Genomic DNA, 11,297 nt, shown 5'->3' with positions numbered 1-11,297 from the left:
TAAGATATCTGAGGGGGGAAAACCCTTTTAAGTTTAGGAATCTGTTTATGTATTTGGCCTATTTTCAATCTATCTCTACCTCTTATAAATAATTATAGCTAGTCTCTTACACCTTCGCATTATAGCATTTGTACATCTCATTTTAACATTTTAAAGTCATTTTCTCGCATCTTATTCTCTATCGAAGCCACCCCCCGTTTTCTTCCAATTATTGTTATTTTTAAACTTAAATATGTCCACACATCTATCTCAACAGTCTTATTTCTACAATTTTCATCTTATCAATGCAAGAATTTTTGATTGACCAACACTCTATCTCATGTAAAATAGTCGATCTAACTATCAGTTTGTAGAACTTGTCTTTAAGTTTTGGTGGCACCTTTTTATCAGACAAAACTTCTGGTTTGAGCCTCCATTTTATTCATCCTTTTCCCAATACGGTGAGTGACATCCTCGTCAGTCTCCCTATTTCCTTGGATAAATAAACCTAAAATATTTGAAATTTCTTCAATTTTTTAACGACTTGTGTATTAAACCTCACTTTCATATATGTCTCGTGTGTTACTTGAACTTGCACTACAACCATAATGTCTTTGTCTTGCTTAACCTAAACTTTTTCGATTCAAGGTCTGTCTTCAGATCTCCAACTTAACATTAACTTTATCGAGAATCTCATCAATCAAAACAACACCATCTGCATTCATACATTGTGACAACTTAGTTTGAATTTATTGAGTCAATTTATTCATCTCTAACACAAATATTAACGAGCTACAAGATGATCCCTGGCGTAAACTTTGGTGCAAGTCCTTATCCTCTCATTTATATTGCTCTACCAGTTTCCTTACATGGTAAATAGTTTTTGTAGTTGAACGTCCCGATATGAATCTTAACTGATTTACGAAAATTTACATGTTCTTCCCCACCCTCATCTCCACCGCCCCTTTTCAAACTTCCATAGTGTGACTTAGTAGCTTGATACCCTTATAACTGTTAGCAATTATGAATGTAACTCTTGTTCTTATAAAAACAAAATCATGATGAATATTTCAAATGCAAAGATTACACAAATAATCAATTGAGAAAAATAATCCGGCCAGGAATCATTGTGAACAAACCTTAGTAAATAAATTAAAATACTATATGCTAAAATATCCGCGATAAATAAAATAGGCGCCACGCCACGGATGAAACATTTTTTTCTCTCTTTTTTTCATATGAAGGGGGAGGTGCTAAGGTTAAAGAAATAACAATGCTACTGCTGCTGCTTCTTGTTCTTCTTTTTACCTTTCCTCTTATCTCTCTTGCTCTGTGGCTTGGGCCGAGATCTCTTTTTCGCAGATTTCTTGAATGGTTTCTTCTTGCTTACCGGAATGTTTTGTTTGCTGTTTTTACTTTCTATAGCATGTTTAACTATTGCTGATGGTGGTGGCACTTGAGCTGGGGATTCTTCTTCTTCACGAGAGATCTCACTTGTTGTCACGATGACTTGCACATCGCCATTGTCATATGTCGTAGTCCCTTTTTAACAAGAAACAATAATCAATCAACAGACTAAGTTACGTAACTACTTCCAAACAAATCCTAACTATCAAGTAAAGAGGCAGATGTAACTTAATGTTACCGGGTTCATTTGAACCCAACCCGGTACTTTTGACGTGAAACACAAATTCATGTGTAAAAATTGACTAAAACTGCAACAAATCGTAGATACTAATGCATAATGCTAAAGAACATTTTAGGTTGAACCCATGAAAACTTAAATCTAGGATCCACCTCTGATCAAGTATTAAGTTAACTTTATCTTGTGCCACAAGGACAAAGCCCTACCTAACACCATTTTCATGTTTCTATGTTAAGTCTAGAGAAAAAGTAACTAACAGCAGTAATGTTTATGAAATAAGAAAGGAAGATCCGAGCATATGGAAGCAAACCTAAAAGAAATTATTGAAGCAAAACTAATTCAGGGAAGTTTGAGAAGCTTAATTGTCTCAGATACCATCAGCCACTTGGCTATAGTGCGAATAGAACATATACATAAGGCTTATAAGTCAATGATGATAATACAGAATTTGCATTTTTGGCATAGAGGAAAGTGAAGCAGCTAAGAAAATGATTCGATCATATGGTGTGATAATGATAATGTGAAAAGAGCCAGTCAAGGGTGCCTTAAGTTTCTAATCCTTCCTCAGTTAAGTGTAATTCTGCATTAGAACTCTATGAGTATGTTTTACAAGTATGCTGATAACTATCAAAGATATTACATATAGGAATTCTCAGCTTTTCCAACGAGGACCAGACCATTCTCAATGGTAGCTCTGGATAGACTTCAGCACTAAAACAGTTTCCACTAATGTCATTAGGGAATACCTGAAACTGTTGCATTAGGCTCATTTTCCTCTTCGACGTCGAGGTCCTCATCGGGCTCATCAGTTACAGCAGCTGAATCAGGCGCTGCTCCACCAAAGATGGCAAACTCTCTCTCCTCCTTTCTCTGTAAAAGAAAGTGAAAAAGTAAGATAGCCCACAATGACAAGTTTGATTACATCAAGGTTGCAATTAGTAATAAAAGTAACAAATATTTGAATGATCATACTAACTGCACTGTTTAACTGGAAACGAATTTGACGCACAACCAGGCAGACGAAAATGTGTTAAGGCACTTCAGCCATACTCATAAAAGAAACAGTTATTAGAATGATTACCACTACAAAAGAAGCAAATTCGAGACAATTACTGAGACAGCAAGGAACTTCAAAGCCATGAAAGTATTTAACATTAACCTGGATTGTGCTAATCTCCGTAAGAAAAGGTAGAAAAAACAAGTCAAAATTTAAAATGTTTTTGCACACTGGTCCCTATTGTTTGTTTATAGATAGGCTCGGTAATAAGACCGGTAGAATTTGTATACATGTCTATTTATTTGAGGGGGTAATTGTCATGCACACAAATAAAATCTTACAAGGACCTCCATTTAACAAGCCATAAACATGACGCCACACTTATAACCTTGGCTATAAGAAGACTTTGCTAAGGAGGGTAAAGGGAGAAATAAGGACTTGTTCCATCATGGTTAGAATAAATGCATCTGTTATTTGACGGAAACAGAGAACAGTTTGGGAAGGAAATCAACATTTCTGTTCTGTGAGTTCACCCCTAACAAATGTTGACTGGAAAAAGATTGTACCATAAATCTCAGTTACCATAGGAAAAAGTGTTTTCAAATAGCAATCCGTAAGACTTTGAGTAAACGAACGATTCAAGCTCCTTCCACAAGAAAGTTCAGCTTGATAACTCGATAAGTTGTATTGACAGAGAAAAACCACTCTTTCAAAGGTGGGATCAATCCCAACCTATTTCTTCTTAGCCTAACAGTCTCTTTACTAGACCTAACATCCTGTCATCACTTTCAGATACAAGGAAGTTGGACGACTAGTTATTAGAAGCCTGTGACAGAGAAGAACAGCAGTAGACAACATGTAATCTTGAACAGCCACGGTTCTGTTTTGTATATAGATGATGCAATAGTTGAGCTGGTCAACCTCACTCTTTCTTAATTCAAGATTCCAAATGAAGAAAGTGGTTTGAGTTACGATGTCAACAACATAAATAACTAAACATGAGTACATTCAATGACTCCAGTAATGCAATAGAGAGAATAGAGTATACGCAAACCTTACAGGTGTCCCCGAATGACCCTTAACTCAAAACATTGAAGAAAACATAGCAACTAACAATAAAATAACACTATTAAGCTAAAGTTTGAACCTTTTTACGAGCCTCAATACGTTTTCTCCGTAGGGCTTGTTCCAATTGAACTTGGGCATCTTTTCTTCTCTTCTTCTTTCTCTTATGAAACCCAGTAACAAAATCCCTAAAATCAAATTCAAAACAATCGGTTCAAAAACCAAAAGAACAGAAATCAAGAACAGTTTATACAGCGAAAGAAAGGGGAAATACTTGAGGTCTTTTTCATCGAAAGAAACAGTTAGGGCTTTGTTCTTGAGGGCTCTTTTCTTGATATGTCTACCTCGTATCCTCAGATTTTGTCCTCCATCTCCCAATACAGCTTCAGCTTCAGCTTCTTCCATGGCAGCTCTGTAAAACCTAAAACCCTGAAATTGGAACTAATGCTTCATGGAGTTGTATCTTTAGCTTCACAAATTTCCTATTATCTTTACTAAACTTTTTAATTTTATATTAACTTACTTATTGGCGGTAATAAAATAAGCGAAAATCACGCGGTTATACAAAATTATGTATACTACTTAATTACTCATCATAGATATAGTTTGATATAATAGCCACTCACGATTAACATTGTATATATTAATTGTATGGACTGACTTCGAGTTTGTATAATTAGTCACGTTTGTATATCAATAATTCGCCAGAATATACGAATAAATATGTATAAGATACAATAATATAGACGATATACATATACAATTCACCTCTCTCCCACTCTTTGCCAAATCTTGCTCGTCTATCTCCTTCCTCTCCCAATCTTGCTTGTCATATATACAAATGCATATGTAGATATACACATACAATGCACCTCTCTCCCACTCACTGACCCTCTCTCGCTTGCCTCTCTCCTTCCTCTCCCAATCTCGCTCGTCTTGCTCATCCCCTCCCAATCCCGCTTGCCATATATATAAATACATATGAATAATGTACAATTATCTAACCGATATACATATACAATTCACCTCTTTCCCATTATTTGTGCTCTCTCGCTCACCTCTATCCTCCCTATTACACGTAGCTACGAATTGTAACTATCAAACTATAGCTATAGAGAGTAATTAATCTATTCTTGAGTGGCTAAATGTGAAAGTTCCTCATAAAATAATAAGGGTTGCTCAAATAATTTTTAAAAATATCTATGTTTATACAGTAGAGCCGTCAATATGGGCTAGGCCCGTTGGGCCGGCCTGACCTAACCCGGGATTTAATAGGGTTGGACTATGATTTTTGGAGCTCATTTAAGAAAAAGATTTTTTAGCTCGGCCTGAATAAGTCTGCTGATTTGAGGGGCTTGAGAAACAGACCATGTGTCAATGAAAATTAATTAAAAAATATAATATAATATTAATATTTAAAATTGAAGAGAGTCCAAACTCAAAACAATTAGGTTAATATTTTTATTTATATATTTTATACTTTATCTTGAAAAAAACTTTATAAATATTATAAAGAGAGTTTTATTTGTGGATTTGATTAACAAGTAGTAACATTAATATCATGTAATATTATTTTGTGGATTTTTATCATAATATTTTTAAATTATAATTTATAATTTAATTTAATAATTATAAAAAATTATAATTTTTAAAAAAGTGGGCTGGCCCGGCAAGCCTGTAGTCCACGTACTTGTGGCTTGAGTCGTTCATTTTTTGGCCCACACAAAAAATGGGCTAGCCCGGCCTGACCCGTGAAATGTCAAAGCCTATATGAGTTAGCCCGGATGGGGTGTGCTACCCCATATTGACAGCTCTACTATACATAAAAAATAATAATAATAATAATAATAAATAGAACCTCTTGAGGATTTTTTTTTTAGAAAAATAAAATAAAATATGCTTATAAATTATCTTGGTATAAAATCATAAATATATGTTTTTTATGAAGTAAGTTGTTTCATTACCGACATCAAGAGGATGCAAAGAGTACAAAAGTAGATATGCTGGCTTCGTTACATGATAGCAGTTAAGACACGGGAGCCAGCCACCAATTCAAAAAATCTAGAGAAGGCTTAAAACATGACTATGTCTGGCCTAGAGTTAAAGAGCTAATAAAATCTAAGAAAGTAGGATAACTATTCACATAAGACGGTTGGACCAACAAAAAAGATTCAACAAACATTCAGCTTTGAGTGAGTGATTAGGAGCTAAAAATTCCATCAAAACACCGTTGATTCCTTTCTGTCCATAGGCACCAAAAAATACATGCTGGAATCATTCTCCAGGTGTTCCTGATGGCCCATCAACTGTCCAATGGCCCCAACTCACAACAACTTCTCTGATAGTTTGAGGCATCACCCAGTTCAAACTGAATGAGGAAAGGAACATATGCTATATGCCTGCAGCCACCGCACAATGCAAGAAAAGATGATTTACTGATTCTGCACTTTCCTGACATAAAAACACCTGCTTACTAGCTGGAAGTTTCTTCTACAAAGATTGTCCACTGTCAAATAAGCATTCTTTAATGTCAACCAGCTGAAGCATATTACCTTTGGTGGTAGCTTTGCTTTCTAGATTAGTTTTCATGGCCAAAAATCTGTATTATCATTCTGGGCGTGCAACTTTTTATACCCCTTCTTTACAGTGTATTCCTTTACCTAAGGATCCCAACACATGATATTCATAGCTTGCGGATTCATGTTGTAACCTTTCAGTCTACCCATTAATTCAATCAAATTATCAAGCTCCCAATCATTAAAGTTCTCATGAAAAGTAGATTCCATTGCTAATAACTAAGCAATTTTATATACACTTCCGATATTTTTATATGAAAACATATATTTTAAATCATAAAATATATATATTTTAAATCATAAAATATATGTTTTCATGTAAAAATATTAGAAGTGTGTATAAAATTATTAAGTTATTAATTTCTCAAAACGATGAAACATTATTAAAAGTTCATCCCGTTGCACCTTGTATCTAACCTTATTTGTCCCAAGGACATATTTGACGTATTAATTATGAGTCCATATAACCACATAGATTTTGGCTTAGGTTATCTAAATATATATGTTTTAAATAAATCATCAATTAAATATATATATAAATTATAAATTTTGAACATTATAAGTTTTAAGGAAGTGACGAAATTATAAGTTTGAATCATAAAGTTCAAATATCTAGATCCACATCACTTACTTTTATGGACAAAAACTTTAAGTATAATAAAATTTGATACTTGACTTTCAAGATTTGTCCATAAAACAGGCGGGGATTAAACATATAGATTTGAAGTTATACTTATCACAAACTAACTTCAAATATATATCTGATATTGACATATCAATTAGGTAAAATGATCTAATGCACACATATACTTAATTAAGCATAAATAACTTGCTCATCGCACCCTCACCTGCCTCATTCTCCTCTCCACAATCGTCGTCCTTTCAACGCACCATCAACAATCCCTCTGCAAACCACCAAGGACCGCTTCGCCTCCCATTTTGGTGAAAAAAGAACCAGCGCCACCTCTCTCACTCTACTGCAAATCAAATATGATATTTACTTGCCTCAACGTACGTGTAGCAACACACTTTTGCAAACTCAGTTATTTTATAATCATATAAGTCTGGTCAATAGTCAATGGCTAAAGAAATTTGATCTATTGTATTTTATTAAATTTAAGAATTCAGTATTCATAACATACATTTATATAATTATAGGAGTCCATTAAACCATTTCGTCAGATTAATTTTGCAATTGAAACTTCAAACTTTCAAATATTAGACATGCATGTGACTTTTTAGAAAGTGATCTAAATATGTAGTGCTTCTTTATAAGCCAAGTCGACAAATTGACCCTAGCAATATCTGAACCTATTATTGACATTGTCATATCTTTGCACATTCATGAAAGTATCATAATAAAAAAAAATGTCAAACTAGTAATAAATGTTTTTGAGAAAAAAAACTCAGCATCACATTTACAACTAGAAATAGTAAAACAGTTGGAGCCATATAAATAAAAGTAGTGATATTAAATAGGATGATCCTTAAAGTCCATGGTCGGCCCTGCTCTTTTATTACTTATCAGCGTCAATAAAAATTGTGGTAGAGTAGTAAATACTTTTTTATTCTTAGTCAAATTAGGTATTTGGTTCGAATCTCCTTAAGTAAAGAATCGTCTTTGTTAGGAAGTACTTAATTAATTACCTCCTAATATGAGATTTTCCGATGTTAATTTAAATTTAATCAGACTCTAATATTATAAATATACGACGTCAGAATAAAGAAAAAAATGAATGTCATGCTTGTATGCACTACTAGTTGGCTACTTGGTGATTTAGTGTTTCCTTGTGTGTCAATCTTGAAAATTAAAGAAGCAAAGAAATCTAAATTTGATAACACGTACTATATAAAATCCTATATTTGTTAGGCGTTTAGTATATTCATCTCTTGTTATTAGTAAATTATTTCAAAAGAAAGTCGAAATTTGATCTTTTAACTTTTGAATATGGTTTAAAAACTAAACCTATGTTGGCCTTATTCTCGAATACTTCAAATTTGTGATTAAGAATGAAAAAAATACTTATAAGTAACAAGATATTGGTTTAGAAATGAATTTTCTATTTTTTATATCAAATAAATTGATAATGCATTAACCGATTTTATTCGTTTATCCATCACCGCCATCAATACTACAACTATTAATATTACTTCATTCTAAATCCTTTTGCCTCAAAACATTTGTTTGCATTCACCGCTTAGGATAATATTAAGAGGGAATTTTGTAAACAGTCACTATAAAAAATTTAATTATATTCTATAATTATAGTTTGTATATTTATGGATTGTAGCTATAATTTAAGTTATTTTATTTATATAATTTATTGATTTGTATAATACACGAATGCATTTATATAATTCAATTTTTTTTGTATAAACTCGAAATAACAAATTATGTGATTACAAACATTAGAAGTGTAAACAGTTGTACAAACTATATTATACAAATTTTAAATTATACAAAAGTTATAAAAAAATATATTACACAAATTGTGAATTCTACAAAACCACAAATTACAAAACTAAAAAGCCGAGCCGCGTAATTATAGCTAAAAGTAGGTCATAAATTATAAATAAGGCAAACTATAACTATATTAAATAATTAACTAGTATATATTTACTGAATTTTTCCTAATATATTAAGGAAAACTTTCACATATAGCCACTTAAAAGTAATTAATTACTCTCTATAGCTATAGTTTGATAATTACAATTTGTAGCTACGTGTTATTTGGAGGAGAGAGACGAGCGAGACTGGGAAAGAGATGAGAGAGGTGAGAAAGAGGAGAAAAGAGTGGGAGAAAGGTGAATTGCATATGTACATTGGTTAGATAATTGTATATTATACATATGTAATTGTATATATGGCAAGAGAGATTGGGAGAGGGAGGAGAGAGATTAGCAAGACTGGGAGAGAGAGGATAGAGGCGAGTGAGATCGAGAGAGGCGAGCGAAAGAGGGCAGAGAGTGGAAAAGAGATGAATTGTATATGTATATAGTTGTATATAACTGTATATTATACATATACATTTGTATAAATGGCAAGCGAGATTGGGAGAGGGAGGATAGAGGCGAGCGAGATCGAGAGAGGGAGGAGAGAGGTAAGCGAGAGAGGGCGGAGGTGGGAGAGAGGTGAATTGCATATGTATATAGGCTAAAAAATTGTATATTATATATATTTATCTGTATATCCTGACGAATTATACATATACAAACATGACTAATTATACAAACTTGAAGTCGACCCACGTAATTAATGTATAATGTTAGTCGCGAGTGGTAATTATTACAATTATAGCTATGATAAGTAATTAAATAGTATAAGTTTGTTTATCCGCGTAATTTTCACATATAATAATCGATAATTTGATTGTTAACTTATGGAAATTGTTAACCCTTGATCCAATGTGTTGGCTAATAATGGATTTCTATAAAAAAAAAAATATATACTCTCTTTTTCACTTTTATTTGCTATATTATTTTAACCCTGCCCGTAGAAGCTTTCATCTTTTTTGCTCTCTTGATAACTCGAACTTGCAATCTTCGAGTTCAAAGTGAAGAGTGCTTACCATCCTAACGACTCTCCCTAATCATTATTTATCACGTTTAAATTTGGCAGCCCATTAAAGAAAAGTCAATGATTTATAAGACTATATTACGACACTACCCCTATTTATTAATATTGAGTATAATATAGGTGTATCTTTAATGTGCAAATTGAATTTCAGACAAGTATTCATTTACCAAACATTAATAATGCCCACTGCTTAATGAATTTTTGTGCTCATAAATATTAATTGTAATGAGTTAAATCATATTCCCCTCCTCAATTATTGTTTGTTATATTTTCTATTTTTAAAGTTAAATTATAAGAATTTTGACTAATATTTTAATATGTATTTTTAATTATATTAATATAAAAAATTGTAATTTATAGCATTTTTTAATATTTTTTGAATAGTTAATTTTTTAAATTTAAAATATCAAATTAATGTAATATAATTTAATTTTGAAAATTAATTATTGATTTTTTTAAAAAAAATTATTAATTTTTAAAAAACACAACATGACAAATAAAATTGAACAGAGGGAGTAAAAGTTTTGACTAATGTTTTTCATTATGTAGTTTTTCATCATATTAATATGCAAAAAAATTACAATTTATAGTACTTTCATATATTTTTTAAATATCTAATTTTTTTATTTAAAATATAGAATAAACATAATCTAATTTAACTTTAAAAATTAGTCAAATTAATTTTAAAAAAATGCAACATAACAAATAAAAATACGAAAAGAATATCAATTAATATAAATATAATTAAAAATATTTATATTAATCATTATTTAAAAATAAGATAGTCCTACAAAGTTTAAGTTGAATATATAAAAGTCGAAGTAAAAATAATTTACACTATTGATCTACTACAAAAATTATTATGTTTAGTAGCATAATCTTAATAATATATTGCTACACGCTAGTCATACACAATAAAAAAGAAATTAAAATCAAATCGACCTGAGTTATATAATAACGTAAAATAATATTTTGTTCTTAATTTACTTTTTTTTACCTCTTTGTTGAAACATGTTGGTAAAACTCCTTTCAATTAGGTGAAAAAGTTAAGTTACGAAATTTTAAATAGTGTAGAATGTAAATTGATATTAAAATGAAATTGTTGATTCGATTTTGAAGAGCAATATTCTACATATAAACGTATCAAAAAAGATATTATTATAATCAAAACTTTTTTGATGAATTTTGTTTAAAAATTAATATTACACCTCAGTTATAACCATAACTTTTATAGCTTGATATTACACTTTCATCCTAACAAATTCATTTGCCCCCACATTTTCTCGTCTTTGTGTCACAACTCATAATTCTATTTTTACTATAGTTAAAATGAATTATTTTCACTATTTTATTAAAAATGATAAATATTTATCGAGAACGAACAACTTTACTATCAAATGTATCTTATACTAATTAGTTACTTCTTTCGTTTATTTTTAATTGTTTATTGTATTATTT

General features: G+C 31.2%; 1 protein-coding gene across 1 annotated transcript; it reads right to left on the bottom strand.

The window, feature by feature from the left end:
• Positions 1-1,047: 1,047 nt before the first annotated feature.
• LOC101244038 (nucleolar protein 12 domain-containing protein) lies at positions 1,048-4,173 on the bottom strand. Its single transcript, NM_001326360.1, has 4 exons — positions 3,961-4,173; positions 3,769-3,874; positions 2,371-2,494; positions 1,048-1,521 (listed from the first exon to the last, which is right to left on the bottom strand). The coding sequence occupies exons 1-4, from the start codon at positions 4,089-4,091 to the stop codon at positions 1,256-1,258; spliced, it is 627 nt and encodes a 208-aa protein (NP_001313289.1). The 5' UTR covers positions 4,092-4,173; the 3' UTR covers positions 1,048-1,255.
• Positions 4,174-11,297: the final 7,124 nt, after the last annotated feature.

Source organism: Solanum lycopersicum, chromosome 10 (assembly GCF_036512215.1).
Source record: "Solanum lycopersicum chromosome 10, SLM_r2.1".
In the NCBI taxonomy this organism is placed as follows: domain Eukaryota; kingdom Viridiplantae; phylum Streptophyta; class Magnoliopsida; order Solanales; family Solanaceae; genus Solanum; species Solanum lycopersicum.
The sequence above is the reverse complement of the archived record's forward strand: the minus strand, read 5'-3'. Positions and strand labels throughout refer to the sequence as shown.